Source organism: Macaca mulatta, chromosome 4 (genome assembly GCF_049350105.2).
Source record: "Macaca mulatta isolate MMU2019108-1 chromosome 4, T2T-MMU8v2.0, whole genome shotgun sequence".
In the NCBI taxonomy this organism is placed as follows: Eukaryota; Metazoa; Chordata; class Mammalia; order Primates; family Cercopithecidae; genus Macaca; species Macaca mulatta.
The window spans coordinates 98376873-98400148 of record NC_133409.1 but is presented as its reverse complement, the minus strand read 5'-3'; the positions used below and the strand labels follow the sequence as shown (position 1 = coordinate 98400148).

General features: G+C 38.2%; 1 protein-coding gene across 4 annotated transcripts in view; it reads right to left on the bottom strand.

Moving 5' to 3' along the window:
- Positions 1-23276, bottom strand: part of RARS2 (arginyl-tRNA synthetase 2, mitochondrial) — a 90628-nt gene that overhangs the window by 40585 nt on the left and 26767 nt on the right. For all 4 annotated transcript variants that reach the window (XR_013416302.1, XR_013416303.1, XM_015136917.3 and 1 more), the window contains 4 exons: positions 19233-19330; positions 12589-12644; positions 9494-9577; positions 5004-5080 (listed from right to left, as the gene is read on the bottom strand). Coding sequence is in view for 2 of the 4 variants with exons in the window: in XM_015136917.3 (XP_014992403.3) it covers positions 5004-5080; positions 9494-9577; positions 12589-12644; positions 19233-19330 (315 nt within the window). In the remaining 2 variants the exon portion in view is untranslated. The remainder of the gene's footprint in view (positions 1-5003; positions 5081-9493; positions 9578-12588; positions 12645-19232; positions 19331-23276) is intronic.

Sequence of the window (23276 nt, the reverse complement as noted above, 5' to 3'; positions counted from 1 at the left end):
AAGTTTCAAATGCTGGCCAACAAAATCCTAGGTCCATATACAAAACAGCTAGATGTCATGGGGAAAAAATGCTATAAGGTACAGAGAAAAACCAGTAGTGAAACATATGCACCAAAATGGAAATGACTGTGGGTGTTAAATATTTTCATCAAAGAAATTCTGCAACTATCATATAATATCATTTCCAAGCTAGCTGAGAAACTGAATATACTAATACTGATTATAGTGCAATTTAGAGAATACTGATCATAGTGCAGTTTAGAGGAAGGCAGGCCATAAAATCTGCTACTGGATGGCCTCTGCCAAAGTCAAACAAATATGCCAGAAGGTTGAAAGTGCCAAAACTCAACTACAAATTGTGTCCCTGGTATAGCAACTCAGGGGATGAAAGACAGGAAAATTCTATATACATAATTAAACCAATGGAAATCAATGGCTCATAAAGCCATTCTATAGTGGGGGTGTGTGGGCATTCACTGGATAGAGCACTCAGGAGCCAGACTACCTGTGCCAGAATCCTGGGTTTGGCCCATAGTTTCCTCCGCAGTAAACTGTGTTAACAAAGTAAGTTCAATTCTGATAAATGGTAATTAGTGTATCCTATAATAGTTATTTATTTCCTGGACAAACAATACATTTTATATTCCACAACTTATATATAATTAGAGAAGGGGGCAAAAGAGAACTATAAGAGCAAATTCATTCAGGCATTTACTGCAAGCCATAGTATTCAGGGTTGTGGATAAGGAAGATAACGAAGACATGGTCCTTCCTCTCAGAGAACTCACTACTAACTACAACTCGATAAGGAAAAAAAACAAGTGTTCGACCAAAGCTTTGAGAAAACAGATTTTCACAAATAAGAAAATAAGAAAGAACAAATAAGAAAGAATAAATGCAGATCATCTTAAAGTTTTCCTTCGAATATCAACCAACATTATTTACCAATACACCAAGCACTTTCAAAGCTTAGAATCAGTATTTCTGACTTTCTGGTCACCTATTCTGGTGACCAGAAATAATCATGTGGCAGAGCCTCTGTATTACCACCTATGCTATTTTCTTTTAGAAACAGAGTAACATCATTTATTAACATTTGCTTAAAGCTCAAAAAAATTCCTCATTTATGCTAACAGTTGTTTTTGAAAGTAATCCAAAGTGACAAATGTAATTTTAAAATGCAAACTGAGTCTACAAAATTTGCATAAATATATAATAACCTGTAGGCTGCCATTTTAGGCTTTGCATGTTTTCTGTCCTGCAAAAGGAGAAGGAAAAGAGCAAGTGAGTACTTTAATGGTCTTGTCGTCTGTTACAAATAGCAAAGTGGGTGTATCTGACTTGCCTTCTCTTGTCTTTAAATGCAGTTTCCTGGTGAATCTATTAGGCAAAAGAACACTAATGAAAGCAACACAATTATTATTCGACTTTTTAGTTATTCACAGAAGTACCTTGTTGCCCTTATGCCTTCCATAAATGTACCCATCAGTAAATAACCTCTGACACAGATGTTAATCTTCCACTATTTTTGAGTCTCTAAAGGCAGGAAATTATATTAAACTGCATAGAAAGGAACATACTCTTAGGTTTCTGTGGAGTTTGAAAACAGATTTTCCTGAAATATTTAAAACATTGCACAGCCTCGGCAACATATTGAGACTTCGCCTCCACAAAATGGCGAAAAAACCCCACAAAACCTATACCTATGTAGGGCCAGGCACAGTGGCTCATGCCTGTAATCGCAATACTTTGGGAGGTTGAGGTGGGAGGATCACTTGAAGCCAGGAGTTTGAGACTTGCCTGGACAACATGGCAAGACCCTATTGCTATTTAAAAAATGAAATAGGCTGGATGTGGTGGCTCACACCTATAATCCCAGCACTTTGGGAGTTTGAGGTAGAGGATTGCTTGAGCCCAGGAGTTCGAGACCAGCCTGGGCAACATAGGGAGACCCTGTCTCTACAAATAATCAAAAATCAAAAAATTAGTCGGGTGTGCTGGTGTGTGCCTGTAGTCCCAGCTACTTGGGTTGCTGAGGTGGGAGAACCACCTGAGCCTGGGAGGTCAAGGCTGCAGTAAGCCGTGACTGTGCCATTATATTCCAGGCTGGGCAACAGAGTAAGATCCTGTCTTAAATAAATAAATAAATGATAAAAATAAAATGTCATAGAAGACAAAGGTTTACTATTTGCAAGATTAAATAAAATCTTTTGAGGTGGGGCAGAAGAAAGATAGAAAGAGTAACTCTCACATGTCATGCTGCACTCTAAATCAATGACACAAGGTCTCTAAGCAGGTATGTGTATTTTCTGCATCATGGGGTATCTCTGTGTAAAAAGTGAAGTAGAGGTTCCTCTTCAAAGACACTTTCTTCCCTGTCTAATTAAGGACAAATAGTGACTTCTCTTGAAGTAAAATGTATACAAACACCTGTGCTAACATTCTTAAATATCTGCTAGCCGTAATAAAGAAATCAATATACTTTGTGTTCTTAGCTCCCACAGTTTAGTCTAAATATCTACCCTGGCATGCTTACAATGGTCCAAGCAAGCATTAGGTGATAGCCTGTTCCTCTTCCTTATTTGGAGGTGTTTTTACCTTTCTCAGCATTCCACAAGTAACTTCCTCCTTCCTTTGTTCTCCCCTGCCTTTGCCTCTTGAAAAGTTCTAAGTTGCTAGCCAATCGGGACAAATACAGAATGTGAGGTCCCATTCCAGCCAATGGAAACTGGATACAGCAGTAGGGTGGACGTATCAAGTTATAAATGACCCTGTCTCCTTTGTTCAGTGTACTCTCGTGGCAAAACTGCTGGCGAGTGTACCCTTTCTGCAGAGTAAAAATGGCCTTGCTGAGAGAATTAAATTTATGCTCAAGTGCTATTTCTTTGTGGCACTGGGGAACAAGCATTCTATTTTTAAATAAACATTTTTACATATAACATCTTTGGGCCTGGATCTCATGAAAGGTTAAGCTTGAGGTAAAATTATTCAAGTGTAAAAATAAATAAATAAATACAGTAAAAACTCCAGGCACTAAGGGAACATGCTTTATTTATAGACAACCATGAAGAATTATTAATTTTTAAATTCCTGCCTATCAATAAAACTCTTAATGGGAAAGAGAGGAGAAATCTTTTGGTTAACATGACAAATCAAAATGCAGTCATTTAGAGTGCAGTATTGGCATGGACTCAGGGGAAAATGGCAAACCTTTAAAGGGTCTTTAAGAACTGGAATATGGGCCGGGTGCAGTGGCTCACACCTGTAATCCCAGCACTTTGGGAGGCCGAGGCGGGCAGATCACAAGATCAGGGGTTCAAGACCAGCCTGGCCAACATAGTGAAACATCATCTCTACTAAAAAACACAAAAAAATTTAGCTGGGCCTGGTGGTGGGCACCTGTAATCCCAGCTACTCGTGAGGCTGACACAGAAGAACTGCTTCAACCCAGGAGGTGAAGGTTCAGTGAGCCAAGATTGCGGCACTGCACTCCAGCCTGGGCAACAGTGTGAGGCTCCTCAAAAAAAAAAAAAAAACGAAAATCAAAAAACAAAAAACTGGAGTATGTTTTGTTCAATTTAACTGCAAAGCCAGCTGCAGGGGAAAAATCATGTAACAGAAAGGAAAATGATGAAGCACTCTGTGTGGTTTAAGCTGGAGAAGTAAAGCATTATTTTTGCAAGTGCTCTTCCTCACACACAAGCAGAACATCTTTAGTTTGATCCCCTGATCTGTCGCCAATATGGCTGACTTCATATCTGTGTTTCCACTGCGAGGCCCAGAAATGGCAGAGATAACAACAAGGACAACGAAAAGGAAACACATCCCTGGAGACTGTTTGGACAGGAAGGACTTTATTAATAAACTTCAGGAAGAACTGAAGATAAAGAAGCGAAGTATCCAAGGGACTAAATGAAATAGAGTAGACAGAAATTCATATTGGACAAAAGCCAGGAAAACGAGGTTAAAGATGTAAACGGGAAAAGCACACACGATTTCAGAGAGAAATAGACATGCCATTCCCCACACCAGAAAAAGAACAAAAATATTCATTTTTCAAGTCTAATTGATATACAGTTATTACCATGAAAATAGCTGCAGTACGTATTAACTGGCAGAAAATTGAGAAATTTCTGTGTTGAATCATTATCTTACATGTTTATTCTAAAAAGATTCTATACCTGAAGAAATACTGTCCCAAATCAACTAAAAGAGCATTTAAAAAATCTTAGATTAAGAAATAAAAATAACCTAGTAAAAATAAGTGCAACATTTTCTTTCTTTCTGAGACAGGGTCTTGCTCTGTTGTCCAGGCTGGAGTGCAGTGTCATGACCACTGTAGCCTTAAATTCCTGGGGTCAAGCAATCCCCCTGCCTCAGTCAGTCTCCCAAGTAACTGGGACTACAGGAACAGGCCACTGTGCCTGGCTAATATTTCATTACTTTGTAGAGGCTGGGTCTCATTATGTTGCCCAAACTGGTTTTGAACTCCTAGTGTCAAGCAGTCCTCCTGCCTTGGCCTCCCAAAGTGCTGGGATGCAGGTGTGAGTCATTATGCCCAGCCAAAAGCAACATTTTCAATTATGTTTTGGTTCCTTGTTTTAAACAACATTTTTTAAACCTCTGGAGGCTGGGCATGGTGACTCACGCCTGTAATCCCAGCACTTTGGGAGGCCAAGGTGGGTGGATTACCTGAGTCAGGAGTTTGAGACCTGCCTGGCCAACATGGAGAAATCCCATCTCTACTAAAAATACAAAAATTAGCTGGGTATGGTGGCACACGCCTGTAGTCCCAGCAACTTGGGAGGCTGAGGCATGAGAACCACTTGAACTCAGGAGGCAGAGGTTGCAGTGAGCTGAGATTGCACCACTGCACTCTAGCCTGGGCAACAGAGCAAGACCCTGTCTCAAAATAAATAAAAATAAACCTCTGGGATTAAAAATATGTTACTAAGCTACACAGTATTCTGAAAAAATTTTGAAATGTTTTCTTGCCAACTTACTTCAAAGAGATGCTGTAGAGGATTGGACTGCAGTTTTTCCTCATAGCCAAACAGTTGGAAGCCAGTTCCCAGAAGACCTGCCATGATAATCCGTAAATGAAAAATTATCAAGTTGAACAATAGAGAATAGGCATGACAGGAATAGGCATAATTCTATAAAAAGAGCAACCTGTCATATTATGTATCCTGAGAACTATTACAAAATACACTTTTACCTTCTATAAACTGACACAAGTCAAATTCAATATATTTAATCATAAATATATTAAATAGATATATAAATATACATAAATATAATGAATAGATCACTGAAATTAAGTTCACAGAAACCAATAGGTTATGAGCTCATCAAAGGTAGAGTCTGGACTAATTTATCTTTGTACTAACAGTGCCAAACACCACCCTAGCAGACATTAAAAAATAAACATTTATTATGCAGTTACTCTGTTGAAGTGACATCATGATGCTAGACACTAGGCACTCAAAATTTATATATAAAAAAAAAAACTGATGGAAAGTGTTTTCAAACTTTCTTTTTAAACTTGTAGGCATTAATGTTTTAGGAAGACATTAATGAAGACAGCAATGGTTTTGTTGTTATATTAGTTCTTAAACAAATAATTGGAGGAAAACAGCAAAAGGTAAAACTTGGAACATCCTTGATTATTTCTCAGGTTCAAGGTAGCCAAGCAACAAAAATCTTAAATTTGACCGTGCATAATTTTTCAGTCTTTGATGATAAATTCAGAGTTCAGGGATAGTGTTAATTTGTACCTTAAAAAAAAGAAACCCCCCCCCCCCAAAAAAAACCCAAAAACTGAGGTTGGTAAACTACAAATTAAAATTCCTAGTACAGTCTGGGAGTATGTAGACTCACGATATTCTGCATAAAGATGATCATAATTTCCGTTTGAAAGGATATATGCAGTCTGGGGTAAGAGGAACATTAGTTTTATTACTTTAAAAACTAATTTATGGCTGGGTGCGGTGGCTCATGCCTGTAATCCCAGCTACTAGGGAGGGTGAGACAGGACAATCACTTGAACCTGGGAGGCGGAGGCTGCGGTGAGCCGAGATCGCGCGATTGCACTCCAGCCTCGGCAACAAAAGCGAAATTTTATCTCAAAAAAACCAAAACAAAACAACAAAACAACCAAAATTAGCCTGGCATGGTGGTACATGCCTGTGATCCCAGCTACTTGGGAGGCTGAGACAGAAGAATCACTTGAACCTGGGAGGCAGAGGTTGCAGTGAGCTGAGATGGTGCTGCTGCACGCCAGCCTGGGTGACAGAGCAAGACTCCATCTCAGAAAGAAAAAAAAAATTATTTCTATATCAATTACCAAGCTTCAGATCTAAAGGGCTTTACTGATACACATTTTTCTATACAAGGTTCAGTAGAAAGTAGGACGTGACTGAACACAGGAGACAGGAATATACAATACTTTGGAACTTAGGAACAAGAAGGATGACTGAAGCTCTATTCACTTTCAAGCAAGAGCAAACGTGATTATGATTCAGGGTGGCTGAAGCAGCGTGTGGAAAGATGCTCAGTGTTCCAAAACACAAAAATGGGAAAAGTAAAGGCCAATTCCATTTAACATTCAGCCTAATACATTTTCAAAAACTAATTCTGTGCTTAGAAACTGCCAACTTTCAAATGGAAATAGCTGAAACAGCAAAATTATTCTTTAACAATGATGGTTATAATGGAAATGTTGACAGATCATTAACCATAGCAGTCCTTTAGAGAAAAAACTGCTATAATGAAATCCTGCGGCTAAAATGTAATGAATACCCTAATCACATATTTGCTAATGCCTGTGAAATGTCTAAATCGGTCAAACTAATAAAAATCAGTGCCATCCACTAAGTCTGACTGTTGAGCCTAGGGCCTAGCCCTCTGACTACCAGCTGTTGTGAACTACAGGTTGATTTTTTAAATGCAGGGCAAGTATTCTGATTCTTCCACAGTGAATAGTAAGGGTACTATTAACAGATTCAAGGTCTACTCTTCTTAGAGTGCTTCTTACATGCCAAGCATTGTAGATATAAAAGTCAGTCTACGCCTTCAAGGAACATGCCTCAGTAGGGCAGGGAAGCATACAAATAAGAATATAAGACAGGAGGCTTACCATATTTGAGTAGAGCTGGATACTAGGAAATTGGTGATGTGAGAAGATGGGCAAGGGTGTGTCTGTGTGTCAGAGAATGCTTTATAGAAATTAGATAATAGAGATGTTTCTTAAAATATACACGGCAGTAACACCAGAGATTTTCTTAAAGTTTGTATTTCACACAATCCTAAGCCAAAAGAACAAAGCTGGATGCATCACGCTACCTGACTTCAAACTACACTACAAGGCTACAGTAACCAAAACAGCATGGTACTGGTACCAAAACAGAGATACAGACCAATGGAACAGAACAGAGCCCTCAGAAAAAATACCACACATCTACAGCCATCTGATCTTTGACAAACCTCAGAAAAACAAGAAATGGGGAAAGGATTCCCTATTTAATAAATAGTGCTGGGAAAATTGGCTAGCCATAAGTAGAAAGCTGAAACTGGATCCTTTCCTTATTCCTTATATGAAAATTAATTCAAGATGGATTAGAGACTTAAATGTTAGACCTAAAACCATAAAAACCCTAGAAGAAAACCTAGGTAATACCATTCAGGACATAGGCATAGGCAAGGACTTCACGTCTAAAACACCAAAAACAACGGCAACAAAAGCCAAAATTGATAAATGGGATCTAATTAAACTAAAGAGCTTCTGCACAGCAAAAGAAATGACCATCAGAGTGAACAGGCAACCTACAGAATGGGAGAAAGTTTTTGCCATCTACTCATCTGACAAAGGGCTAATATCCAGAACCTATAAAGAACTCAATCAAATTTACAAGAAAAAAACAACCCCATCAAAAAGTGGGCAAAGGATATGAACAGACACTTCTCAAAAGACATTCATACAGCCAACAGACACATGAAAAAATGCTCATCATCAATGGTCATCAGAGAAATGCAAGTCAAAACCACAATGAGATACCATCTCACACCAGTTAGAATGGCAATCATTAAAAAATCAGGAAACAACAGGTGCTGGAGAGGATGTGGAGAAATAGGAACACTTTTACACTGTTGGTGGACTGTAAACCAGTTCAACCATTGTGGAAAACAGTGTGGCTATTCCTCAAGGATCTAGAACTAGAAATACCATTTGACCCAGCCATCCCATTACTGGGGATATACCCAAAGGATAAGTCACGCTGCTATAAAAACACATGCACACGTATGTTTATTGTGGCACTATTCACAATAGCAAAGACTTGGAATCAACCCAAATGTCCATCAGTGACAGACTGGATTAAGAAAATGTGGCACATATATATATATATATATATATATATATATATACACCATGGAATACTATGCAGCCATAAAAAAGGATGAGTTCGTGTCCTTTGTAGGGACATGGATGCAGCTGGAAACCATCATTCTCAGCAAACTATCACAAGAACAGAAAACCAAATACCGTATGTTCTCACACATAGGTGGGAATTGAACAATGAGATCACTTGGACACAGGAAGGGGAGCATCACACACCGGGTCCTATTGTGGGGAGGAGGTAGGGGGGAGGGATAGCATTAGGAGATATACCTAATGTAAATGACGAGTTAATGGGTACAGCACATCAACATGGCACATGTATATATACATATGTAACAAATCACCCTATGCTTATCTTCTGGGCCACTGTCTATGGTATAATAGTGGATCCTACTTCATGTAGGATGGCCCAGGGAGGCTGGATGTCCTTAGATTGAAAAATGGCAGGGCTGTGGTTGAGAACGGTGTACACAGTTAGACTTACTTCTTCCCTGTATACTCACTTCTACATTTAACTAATAAAAGCAGGCAATTCCTCTTTATTAAAACCACAAAAGCTTACATCAGGTCTTACTCTGGGTTTTTTTTTTTTTTTTTTTAGACAGAGTCCTCCTCTGCCACCCACACTGGAGTTCAGTGCACTGCAGCCTTGACCTCCTGGGCTAACACGATCCTCTTACCTCAGCCTTCCGAGTAGCTAGGAATACAAGGGCATGCCACCATGTTCAGCTAATTTTTTTGTATCTTGTAACGACAGGGTTTCACCATGTTGCTCAGGCTGGTCTCAAACTCCTGGGCTCAAGTGATCCACCCATCTTGGCCTCCCAAAATGTTGGCATTACAGGAGTGAAACACCATGCCTGGCCCAGGTCGTCTTTGAATGTGTGAAGTTACCTTCCCCAAAGGTAACTTGTGTGGTGAGAATTACTCAAATAAATAGAAGATAATATGCACAAAAGCCATTAGGAAAAAAAAAATAGGTAGGACATACTACTTCATCCAATGGGATTCTGCCTATATTCTGTCCAGAAGATCAAAGTTTTTAAAAATTGAATTTTACAATGAAATGAAAAATAAAATCTCAAACGTACTTACCAAACTGCATGCCCCAATCGCCAAGGTAATTTATTCTTATTACTTGATGTCCTAAAGCTTCTTTGAGATTTGCTATAAAATTTCCTAGTAATCAATAAAGTATAGTTTCTCATTCTTGTTATCCATTTTTGACATAAGAACCACGTACTTCTCTATTATCAAAGCATAAGTAAAAAATTCTTTTCACAAAATTTACCAACTTATTGTTTTTAACTAAAATATTCATCATTGTGTTTTCATATATGTTATGGAAAGGGAGTAAGAAATTACTTGTAGGGCAGTTATTCCAAAGAATCTCACATTTCACAGTAACAGAATTTTCATCAACATTATTAATAGGATTTTAGAACACGTTAGAGTAACTGCTATTCTAGTCAATTTCAAGGAGAGAAAAAAAAAATCCCAGTAATTAACAAGAAATACATTTGTCTGTGTCCTAAGAACCGAAGCCTCACTGCTGTATTTTCCCTTTTTGTGTTTTCTAAATAGCTCATTCTATCTCCTTTTAATCACTAACATCTACCCTCTGCATGCCTGCTCCCTAACAGCATGTAATAATCTAAAGCTTTCACTTTCCCATACTGCTGATGCTGGTTTCACACTCAACATCTATTCCGCTTTCCTTCTTGTGTGCCCTCATCTACTGCCGAGGCTGAAAACCTAAAAAGTACAATTCCCAGAGTCTCTTTTTGTTAGAGTTCCAGAAGTCTTCTAGGTTTGGGCAATCAGAGACAGTCTGTGTAAGATTTAGAAGGGGAGCTACTTCTATTTTTTTATGACAAGCACAGTTGTGGAGGCTTTGTTTTTATGTGACGCCATGAACAGAGGTCCTAGTATTCCATGATGGCCACCAAAGAAACTGAAAGTATATGGGGCTGCCTCTTAAGACTGTATGGATTCTAGACGGCATGGCAGTAGTAGTGGCATTTTCTTGACCACGGCAGTGGCAGCATGGTTCTAGAGCAGTGGAAGTGATTGCAGAAGAGGCAGGAGCTCCCTTGATGACAAAGTTCTATAGTGCAGTTTTGGGAGTTATTTATGTCAGCTTAATCCAAAGCTTCTGCAGCCCTCCCAACAACTTTGTAAACCATTCAATATCCTATAATAAATCCTCTCCTGCCTTTACTAATAATGGATTTAGTTTTTTGCAAATAAACCTTCACCAATATCCATACCTGTCTTAAACTACTGCAGCTATCTTCTTTTCCAGCTTCCCTACTTCTAGACTTTCCCAATCTATAAAGTCCCTGCAATTGGAACCCCAGTTTTTCCAGCTGGTACAAAGATAGCATATTCTTTTTTTTTTTTTTTCTTAGCCCCTTGTTATATCACAAATCCAATTAAATATCTGAACCTAGACTTCTGGAATCAGACTGCCTAATTTCAAATCCTGGCTACAATACTTTGGAATCTCGGGAAAGTTACTTTTGGTAGCTGAATTTCTTCATCCATAAACCAGAGTTAACAGTATTTACCAAACTGGGCTGTTATAAAATTGAATTATATAATACATGAAGACACAGCATGGTAAGTTCTCAAATATTATCTCTAACTGGTCCAAATATTTCCCTCAACTGTGAAAACAACTTTATCATACCCTACCCATCATTTACTCACTCCTATACTTTTGACTTACTCACATAACTTATATTGTATATTTCTTATACTTTTTCATCAAGTCCTGTCATTTCTTCTCTTAAAATGCTGCCCAAGAACAATGAGAGCTGACCCCACAACAATCTATGCCACAAGTACTATTTCTCCAATTCTGAAAAGTACTGAAGTACAGGTTAAACAACTTTCTCTTAAGCATGCAATAGGACAGATTTCTACATTGGAAGTGAGATTAGATTGAGATAAACTCCAAAGTCCCTTCCAATTCCAATATTATATAATTTTAATTTCAGTTTTTAAATTCACCAGCTGCACGACACGTGCTAAATAAATGAAAATGGTAAGTATATTATACACTGAAGCATTACAACTATGAAGTACTACACAGTAATCTCTATTTATTGAAATAGTCTTTTTTTGTTGTTTTTTGAGACAGAATCCAGCTGTCGCCCAGGCCACAGTGCAGTGGTGTGCAGCTCACTGCAACCTCCACCTCCCGGGTTCAGGAGATTCTCCCACCTCAGCCTCCTGAGTAGCTGGGATTACAGGTGCACACCACCACACTGGCTGATTTTTTGTATTTTTAGTAAAGATGGGGTTTCGCCATGTTGGCCAGGCTGGTCTCGAACTGCTGACCTTAAATGATCTGCCTGCTTCAGCTTCCCAAAGTGCTGGGACTACAGGTGTGAGCCACTGCACCCGGCCAGAAATAGTCTTGTTCTAATTTCCAGTCTTGAACATTCCACTAAGTGCTCACATGACTGAGGTGAATTTTTAATAAAAATTGTTATTTGCACTTTGTAATTTTGACAAAAATTGTTATGTATTTTATATAAACAAAATATATGAATAGGCAGAGCGTGGTGGCTCACGCCTGCAATCCCAGCACTTTGAGAGGCCGAGGTGGGCAGATAACTTGAGGTCAGGAGTTCGAGACCAGCCTGGGCAACATGGTGAAACCCTGTCTCTACTAAAAATACAAAAATTAGCCAGGCGTGGTGGCGCATGCCTGTAATCCCAGCTACTTGGGAGGTTGAGGCAGGAGAATCCTTTGAACCTGGGAGACAGAGGTTGTGTGAGCTGAGATTGTACCACTGCACTCCGGCCTGGGCAACAAAAAAACCACAAAATATATGAGCAAAAAAATTTGAAGGGTCATATATCCCCACATAACTATTTTTACTTTTGCATCTTTCAGGTCTTCTCCATATTTATACTTACTTTTAGAAAGTTAAAAATCGTAACATAGATAGCAGTTAAAATTAGTTTCTCAGTGAATCTTTTGGTTTTGAAATGAATTTTCTGTTTCCATCGTTATTAACCAACGTTGTCCATTTCATGTAATATTGAATTAGCATAAGGCTCATATAAATTTAAACTTTTTGTTTTTTGTTCTTTTGTTATTTAAGCATTAAACCATCAAACTATCAAATACTTCCTCAAAGGCACGTTTAATATTTTATGTGAAACTAAACACTTACCTATGATGGTAGAACGCAAATGTCCAACATGAAATTTTTTGGCAACATTAGGTGAACTGCAAAAAAAAAAAAAAAGGGGAAAGTTATTTCTCTATTCTAAGAATTAAGACTTCTAAGAATCAACTAGGTCATGCCTCCATACTTTGACAAAATTGTGGAGTATAGCCTTTGGTATTAGGGCAAAGATAAGTTAAAAGTCAAAAATTTACAGCAAAGATAAATTAGAACTCAAAATTTTGACATTGTTAATGAAATGATCCTGTGACTCCTGAACTAATAGCATTCATGTAAGTGGTATACTTAGGAAGTAGATACATTTAAGGATTGACAAAACCAACACAAATTACTAAGTTTAGTGCAAATCCTTTACCCTCTTAAAAATCACTGAGGGCCTCAAAGAAATATTTTTCATATGGGTAATATCTGCTACTATTTATTGTATCAGAAATCAAAAATTTAAAATGTAAAAATACCCCCAGCACAATGGCTCACGCCTGTACTCTCAGCACTTTGGGAGGCTGAGGTGGGGAGACTGCTTGAGGCCAGGAGTTTGAGACTAGCCTGGGCAACATATCAAGACACTGTCTCTACAGAATTTTTTTTCAAAAAACTAGTCAGGTAGCTGGGCGCGGTGGCTCACACCTGTAATCCCAGCACTTTCTTAGGCCGAGGAGGATGGATCACTTGAGGCCAGGAGTTCTAGACCATCCTGATCAACATGGTGAAACCCTTACTTTAGTAAAAATACAAAAAATTAGCAGGGTGTGGTGGTGCATGCCTCTAACCCCAGCTATTTGGGAGGCTGAGGCAGGAGAATGGCTTGAACCTGGGAGGCGGAGGTTGCAGTGAGCCGAGATCACGACACTCATTGCACTCTAGCCTGGGTGACAAGAGCAAAACTCTGTCTCAAAAAAATAAAAATAAAAATAATTAAAATAAATTAGTAGGGTGTGGTGGTGCATGCTTGTAGTCCTAGCTACACGGAAGGCTAAAGCAGGAGGATAGCTTGGGCCCAGGAGTTCAAAGTTACAGTGAATTATGATGATTGTACTTCAGCCTGGGTGACAGAGTGAGACTCTGTCTGTAAAATTAAAAACAAAACAAAACAAAAAAAAGGAAAAATATTTATGCATAAAACCTCTAACAATTGGAATGTGACTCACCACTCCAAATTCCCAATCAACATATTTATCACTCCCATGTGTGCTCAAGAAGTTGTAATCAATCATTTAACATAGCAAATGCTTCCAGAGCACTCACTACCTGACAGGCACAGCTGCACACACTTCACGGGCATTAACTCATTTAATACTCGTATGTGCTGTGAGGTAAGGTACTCTTAACTTTTATTTTACAGATGAGGGAACTGGGACAACAAAGAGAGATGATGAAGCAAATGTGGCAATATCTTGATGACTCTTAAATATGTGTAACGAACATATAGGGGTTAATTATACTGTTCCCTGTTTTGTGAATGTTTGAAAATTTCATAAGTTTTTCAATATTAAAAAAAGATAAATTATTATCTTTTATATTATCAATTATAAAAAAAATTGAACATAGCTGGTTAAAAGTGGTAAAACTAGAGCTTAATTCTGGTTTGTCTCCAAAGCCTTGTTATATACCCTTAAGAGTACTACGATTTAAAAACTTGATCCTACGATATGTGTGCACAATTATGAAATTATGAAACTACACAGGTATTTATTTAATCATTGTTTAGAAAGAAAGTAAACATCCTTCTAAAGGCTTAAAAAAAAATCTTACATTTACAGCCAAAAGAGGACTGGATTTACTATTCTGCCTTTAAATAATCAGAAAACCAGAAAAACAGATGAAACACTGATTTTATGAAACTGGACAATAGGCAGTGAAGGACTATGATGTTCTGAGAGAACAAGAGCAAACAAGGGGAATCCTAGCACTGTACCATATTGCTGCCTTACTAGTAAATTTGTTGGATATAGCTAAAGCAGAAAAATCTATAACATGAAATGTTTATATTAGAAAAAAGGTTTCGAATCAATAATCTGAGTTTCTCCTTTAAGAAACTAGAAAAAGTGGAGCAAACTAAATCCAAAGCAAGCAGAATAAAAGAAAATGACATAGATAAAAGTAAAGCAAAAAAATCAATAGAAATAAAAAACCCCAGAAAAACAGCTCTATATGATAGTTGTGGAGGCAGTTACACAACTTGCATACCTATGCCAAAACTCATCAAATTGTATGTTTAAATATGGTGAAAGTCTATGTTTAAATAAGCATTGTATGTAATTATCCCTCAATAAAGCTGATTTAAGAAAAAAAAAAAGAACAGAATACAATGGAACAATAAAAATAAGCCAGCCCTGGATGCATTCATATTAAAGAAACATAAAATACATTATTTGGTGGGGGGAGGAAGAAGTGAAAACAATGTAAAATATGTATAGTCCATTTACAAATGCACAGAACATCTCTGGGAGGGTGAGTAAGACACTGACACTGGGATTAATAGATACCCACAGAGGAAACTGAGATGGGGAAGAGACTTCTTTTTCATTAAATATCTCTTTGTAATCTCTGAATTTTTAAAAAACTGGGTATTTATAACATCTGTTAAGAAAAAAAAAAACTTTCAGCGCTTCACATTTTCCCTCCGGTATTAGAAAAATTGAATCTATCTAGGTCTTCAAGTTTTGACAAAACGTCCCTTGAAATCAACAATTTGCTTCTCTCTGATACCATATTTCTACTGAGAAGGGAATACATAAAATGGAAAATACAAATTCACTTCTTTTGGCAACTGAAGTAGCTACTATGAATTATAATCTGGGCATCTTATTGGGACTTTTGTTAAATTATTCCTTAATTTTGTAAGAAGGGACAGATACCATCACTCTTGGCCGGGCGTGGTCGCTCATGTCTATAATACTAGCACTTTGGGAGGCCAAGGTGGGCAGATCACTTGAGGTCAGGAGTTTGAGACCAGACTGGCCAACATGGTGAAATCCTGTCTCTACTAAAAATACAAAAACTAGCTGGGCATGGTGGCACATGCCTGTAGTCCAGCTACTCTACTGGGGAGGCTGAGGCAGGAGAATTGCTTGAACCAGGGACGCAGAGGTTGCAGTGAATCATGCCACAGCACTCCAGCCTGAGCGAGAGAGCAAGACTCTGTCTCAAAAAAAACCCAAAAAACTACTTATTTTCCAGATAAGAGGCCAGAGAAATCAACTGTCCCATCTAAGATCAATGAACCAGTTACTAACAGTCAGAACTGCTACCCTGACTTCCAAAAGTCTCATTTTGCCAGCCAGAGGTCTCCAATCTGTTTTGCTAGAAGAGTGTCTCACACTTGGGAGCAGCAGGGGCTGGGGAAAATCATGCTGAGAAAAGAAAAGAAAAGGCTACCACTGCTTACCATGATCTTACACAGTTGATCTGTACAAAATAGGAAAGGCTGACTAGAGAGACAGGAGAGAGGAAACAGTAGTTAGCTTCAAGTCTTACACCATCTACCAGGGGAAGTCCAAATCTATGATGGACAGCCATTTACCTTGTATTTTACCACACTGCTCCTAAATCAGACAAAATATATGACAACCTACACTATGTACCAGGGAAGCAGTGAAAGTTAAGTATACAGGTTTCAGAATCAAGAGTTAGATCTGTGAACCTGGGCAAGTTACTTAATCTAGTATTATCATCATCAACTCAATTTAGGGAGAAAGTTTCTTGAGCATAGTGATCATATCTCTTGCTTTCTGGGGAATGTTGCTTGGTCTGTTCAGGATACTACATATTTTAAAAATTCTCTTCTCCCATCTCTCTCATTTTCAGAAGAAATCCAAGAATAATGTTCTCTATCAATTTTGATCCTGTCTCCACCTATTTTGTCTCTACTTTGAAATCACAACAGCAAGAACTGCAGCATCTGGAAAACCTCTAAGGGAGAGAGAAGCAATGGTCTCACAACAATGCCACATGTAAACTGTCAGAGAGCAAAGATGGCTGCTAGGAGATAGACAGGCTCTGCCTTCACCAGCATTCAGACACTCATTTAAATTCCAGCCTTCCTTAACTGCTTTAGAAAAAAGCTAAGAGAAGCAAATCCATAAGCAAATTAACTGCCATACAAAAAGCCTATAGAATACAACTCGCATAGAACAGGTTATTTTTAGATACTTCTTAAAAGCATAAACAAAAAGGAGCAGTATATGGGAAACCAAAACTTAAGAGGAAAGCCAGGGAATCAATGAGTAAGGAAGACTGATGCCACAGTATTTCTAGAGCTTAGTTGGAGTAAAAGGATGGTGAAGGTGGAAAAAAAAATGCAAAAGAAGGTAAGTAATGGTGGCAACTTTTCAAGTTTTAGGAAACTTATAATGGCATTACTTAAAGGATGAATGTACGGCAACAGGTAATATATTGCCTCCCTATTGATTTTCCTTTACTTGCCGGTTAGGTAATTGAAAGGGGTTTAAGAGTAATATGGTAATGAAGTGCCTCCCCAGTGAAGAAAGCAGTATGTCCATTAATTTAAAGACATGAATGAAAATAATCAAAGATGATCACAAATTCTTTGCTTCTTTCATCATTAAGAGATGTACTCTATTTTTCTTCCATTGAATCTGGGGTGATCTTGTGACTTGCTTTCATCAGCAGAAAGTGACAAAACTGATGATGCCATGCCTGTTCCAAGATTAGATGTTTTCACTATCTTAGAGCCTTGAGTACCTCTGTAAAGAGGTCTTGCTACCCTGTTGGAGAAACAATGTGGTAGGAGACAGAGATGCCTGGCCAGAGAAGTAAATGAGCCACTTTTGATTTCTAGCCCCAATAGTCTCCAGATGACCAGTTACATAAATAACCTCAGGCAAATAGAAGAACCACTGGCCTGAAATACTCCTCTCTCCCCATTTCCTCATACATGGTGTCATAAGTACCAAAATGGATGTTGTTTTAAGACACTAATCAGAAGCTGGCAATTCTTTTTCTTAAAGAGCCAGATAGTAAATACTTTAATAGACTTTTGGACCATCTGATCTGTCACAACTATTCAACTCAGCTCTACTTTGTTCAACTGCCATTGCAATATGAAAGCAGCCAATGTAGATGATGTAAACAAATGTGCATGGCAGTGTTCCAACAAAACTTTATTTGCAAAAACAAGTGGCAAACTGGATGTTGCTTATGGGCTGAGGTTTAACAATCCCTACATTAAGGTTTGCAGTGGTTTCTTATTCAAGAGGAGAGAAAACAGGCAAATTTCCTTAGGAGATGGCCTTAGTGTAGTTCCTCTGCGACATGACGATGACTGTAGGAAGTCCCTCTACTCTTTGTGATGCAACAAATATTTAAACTCAACTTTAAATATCATAATTGTGGTGTACTGCAGTACAAGAGTCATTCATAGTAAGTGTCTACTCCATAGGAGCAGAAGCTTACTCAGTAATTGGTCCTTATCATAAATTCATGAGTTTGGTCTTAGAGGGTCTGTCTTCTTTAAGAAGACAAGTGAGTGGCAGAGACAGTACACATGCATAAAACCTGCTCTTTCACTGACTGTACAGGAGCTAATCATAACTAAGTTTAATGGCTATTATCATAAACTGCAATAATGAGTTAGTAAACATAATACTTCCCATATCGATTTTTAAAAATCTTCCACAGACATAAATACTTAAGAAGACAAAAGGCTCTTAGCAAGTTCTATCTTTCTAAGTAGAAAAACAGTTCATCAAGACTGTTCTTCAGCTTTAGGAAGACAAATGCAACATCTCTGATAATTTCCTAGGGTTGTCAGTCTGTCAGCTGTACAATGAAAGTATTAGTTTTTAGTGTTCCCTTTTCTCTCTTCGTTACCTCAAACAGTCTAAATACCAGACAGTTACACTGACAGCATGTTAGAAAGTTCTATGAAGACTATTTAGAGGCACATTAAAACTTCAAGCTATTTTTCTGGTAATTAAAAATTACATTTATTACAAATACTAAAAGACTTGTTTCTCTGGTAATCAAATTACTTAAAAATTTTTTTTTTGACACAGGGTCTTGGTGTGTCTCACCTGAGCTAGAGTGCAGTGACAATCCCAGCTCACTGTAATCTTGAATTCCTAGGCTCAAGCTATCTTTCCTCCTCAGCCTCCCAAGTAGCTGTCACTACGCGAGTGTGATACCATGCACAACTACTTTTTCTATTTTTTTTTTAAGAGGTGGGGGTCTCACTATGTTGCCCAGGCTGGTCTTGAACTCTGGGCCTCAAGTGATCCTCCCACCTTGCCTTCCAAAGTGCTAGGATTACAGGCTGAGCCACCATGCCTGGCCACTTTAAAATTCCTAATACGGCAGTAACCATTACCTCTGCCTTAAGAGTCTATTAAAGTGAATAACTAGTTCTTCCAAAAAAGGAACTGTTAATACTAAATATAAAAATATATATATATGTATATATATATAAAAAGACATTTTTTGGAGGTCCAAAAATATGTTTTTATTTATAGTTCAATGATTGATTCACTGTGATTTCAAGAAATAATATAATTGCACTGGTTTTCAAGTTTTCCATATGTTATTTTTTAAGACCCCAAATGATGATGGTAATAACACTCCTCTGCCCAGTCAACTTGATTAAGCAACACATAAAAGGGGTGCACCCTCACCTGAATTCAACCACAATCTTCTTCCGGGGAAGACCAGAGAAAAGTTCACTTTTTAATCCATATTTTGAGCCATCTTCAATTACTTGTTGTAGCACTGTCTGAAAATTAAAGGAGTGTAATTTAATGAACAACAATTACAATGCTTTTAACTACTCTGTTGCTGAGAATTAAATATTGCCAATTTGTTCATTCTAATTTATGGAACTGAGAATTTCATAGAATTCTCAGTGGCACTACCTCCAGCACTACTTTTCTCGTTACTAATGCTAGTCATAGTAACATGAGTTAACACTTACAAGGATTCTGTGCCCTTTTATACTCCATGTCTATTCATCCTTATAGTAACCAGTTATGTAGGTATTTTACAGAGAAGGAAACTGAAGCTTGGTGAAGTTAAGTAACTGCCAAAAGTCCCACAGTAAATATGAACAACAAAACCAGAAGCATCATCTAATACTTATTGAGTTCATACGATGTGCCAGCCACTGTTCCAAGCATTTTATATGCATTAACTTACTTACTCCTCACGACAGCCTTAGAGATAAGAACTATTTTAACAAATAAAGAAAGAAAAGTACTGAGGGGTTAAGTTGTGCAGAAAAGAACTTTTGCAACTTCACAGCTAACCTGTTAACTGCTGCATGCTGCTGCAGTTTTTGTGATATTAAAGACTACAAGTAATGGTAGGAAAAAGACAAAAATGTATAATGCCTATTGGCTACACAAGTAAGAAACAAGGAAATCCCACAGAAACTTCCCAAACATATTCCAGGTTAGTTTTTATTAACATAGAACTATGGTATATAATTCACAAAATTCATTTTATTTTTTGTTAATGGTGATGAACTTTTGTTTACTCATATCAGTTGGTTTTCTTTCCCCAACTGCATCTATATTTTACTTTTATTTTTACATTTTTGAGACAGGGCTTTACTCTGTCTGCCAGACTGAAGTGCAGTGGCACAATCAGGGCTCACTGAAGCCTCAATCAGACTCAAGCGATCTTCCTACCTAAGCAATCCTACCACCTCAGCCTCCAGAGTAGCTGGGATTATAGGTACATGCTACCACACCCAGCTAATTAAAAATTTTTTTGGAAGGGCACAGTGGCTCACACCTGTAATCCTAACACTTTGGGAGGCTGAGGCAGGTGGATCAGATCAGGAGGTCAGATCGAGACCATCCTGGCCAACATGGTGAAACCCCATCTCTGCTAAAAAAACACACACACACAAAAGAAAATTAAGCAGACATGGTGGCATGCGCCTGTAGTCCCAGCTACTTGGGAGGCTGAGGCAGGAGAGTCGCTTGAACCCAGGAAGCGGAGGTTGCAGTGAGCCGAGATTGCACCACTGCACTCCAGCCTAGGTGACAGAGCGAGACTCCATCTCAAAAAAAAAAAAAAAAAAATTTTTTTATTTTATTTTTATAGACAGGGTCTCTCGCTCTGTCGCCCAGGCTGGTCTTGAACTCCTGGGTTCAATGGATCCTCACACCTCAGCCTCCCAGAGTGCTGGGATTATAGGCGTGCGCCATCATGCCTGGCCCCAAAATGCATCTTGAGTCTTAAAAATGTGGCTTATGTTGTGAAAAACTTTATTATCAAAGAGTTGGTTAAAATGGTCTCTAAATGGAACAAGCAGAGAAGGGAGCAGCAGCCAGTACCGAACAATTGACATTTAAGAAACATAAAGTGCTGGGTCCAAGTCCAGCTGCTTCTACCGTACCCATTGTCTTTAAGCCTCATAATCTTAAAGATGGGCAACATTTCCCATTTAATGGATCCAAAACTAAGGTTCAGAAATAGTATGTATGTGCACAAGGACATAGAGAAAATAATATTCTCTTGATTCACATTGTGTAATAAGAAACAATAAAGGATTAATACAATATATGGACAGTATACCGAATATTGTCTGTCATAAACTAGAGACCCAGTATTATTAGTCCAAGAACATACATGAAACGAATACATCAGTAAGAAGAAATCTAGATTCAGATTATTCTAAGTGGAAAGTCTACAAATCTTTCACTTCTTCTTTTTATGTAATGAATGGCAGACTCCACAACAGTTAATCATAGTAAGTTAGAATTATCTTTGACAATTACCCTCTATCTACTGATTTACCTGGCACAAACAACAAAAAGGCAATGTTATTAATTTTTTAAAAATTAAACATTTAAGATAAGGCTGAAGTCCCTCTCGATCATCTGTCCTTATCCTAATTCCTTCCCTCCTTCCTCAGGAGTAACCACTTTTCAAATATCATCTTAGCTGGTGACTACTCCCTTCTTGCAACTATCCTCCTTCCTTGGTTGTAAAGACACCATTCTCTCTCAACTTTTGCTTCTCAATCTCCTTTGTAGGCTCTTCTTCCACCATCTGCCCTTGACTCTGCACTCTGTGTTCCATTCTTGCTTCTAGCTTTTTATTTTACACTTTCAGGTCACCTTAAGACTTCAAATACTTGGCCGGGCATGGTGGCTCACATCTGTAATCCCAGCACTTTGGGAGGCTGAGGCAGATAGATCACCTGAGGTCAGGAGTTCAAAACCAGCCTGACCAACATGGTGAAACTCTGTCTCTACTAAAAATTAGCCGGGTGTGGTGGCAGATGTCTGTAACCCCAGCTACTTGGAAGGCTGAGGCAGGAGAATCGCTTGAACCTGGGAGATGGGAGTTGCAATGAGCTGAGATCACGCCACTGCACTTCAGCATGGGCAACATGAGCGAAACTCCATCTCAAAAAAAAAAAAAAAAAAGACTTCAAATACTAATTACTTCTAACTACTTAATCTCTCTAGTGCTACAGACTGATTGGATATGCTTCTCAGGCATTTCACAGAAAATACACTTGTTCTTCCATCTACACTGTCTATTTCCACAAACTGCACTACCACTCACCCAACTAACCTACTCAGAAACCTAGGAGTCCCGAACATTTACCTTATTCCCTCAACCTCTGTAATTAGTCACCTGTTAATCACCGGGTCCTATGTGTATTATCTCCTAAATATCGTTACAGTTACTTAATAACTGGTTCTTCTACCCTGGTTTAGGTCCTCATCTCTCAGCTATACCACTGCAAAAACAACACCTACAGTAACGCACCAAATAACAATGTGTCAGTCAATGATGAACCACATATATACAATGGTGGTCCCATTAAGGCTGTAACAGAGCTGAAAAATTCTTATCACCCAGCAATGTTGCAGCAGGTCATAATGCCTAGTGCATTGCAGTACTCACATGTTTGTGGTGACGCTGATGTAAACAAACCTACTAGGCTAGGCTGCCAGTCTTATAAAAGAATAGCACATACAATTATGTACACCACATAATACTTGATAATAATAAAGGACTGTACTGATTTATGTATTTAATCACTATATTTTTAAATCATAATTTTAAAGTGTACTCCTTATACTTATTGAAAACAATTAACTGTAAAACTGCCTCAGGCAGGTCCTTTAGGAGATACTCCAGAAGGTACTGTCATCATAGAAGATGACAGCTTCATGTGTGTTATTGCCCCCGAAGACTTTCCAGTGGGACAAGATGTGGAGGTGAAGACAGTGATATTGATGATCCTGACCCTGTGTAGGCTGAGGCTAATGTGTTTGTGTCTTAGCTTAGACTTAGCAAAAAAGTCTAAAAAGTAAATTAAAAAAATTAGAAAAAGCTTACAGAATAAGGATATATTTTTGTACAGTTGTATAATGTGTTTTAAGCTGCTATTACAAAAGAGTTCAAAAGTTAAAAAATTAAGCTGAGATATAAAGAAAAACAAATAGAAGAAAAAAGTTTAAAAAATGAAAAAGTTTACAGAATAAAAATGTTACAGTCAGCTAAGGTTAATTTATTACTGAAGAAAGAAAAATATTTATTTTTTTAGAGACAGGGTCTCTAGTCAGGCATGGTGGCATGCACCTGTAATCCCAGCTACTTGGGAGGCTGAGGCAGGAGAATCGCTTGAACCTGGGGGGCGGAGGTGGGAGCTGAGTCTGTGCCATTGCACGCCAGCCTGGGCAACAAGAGCGAAA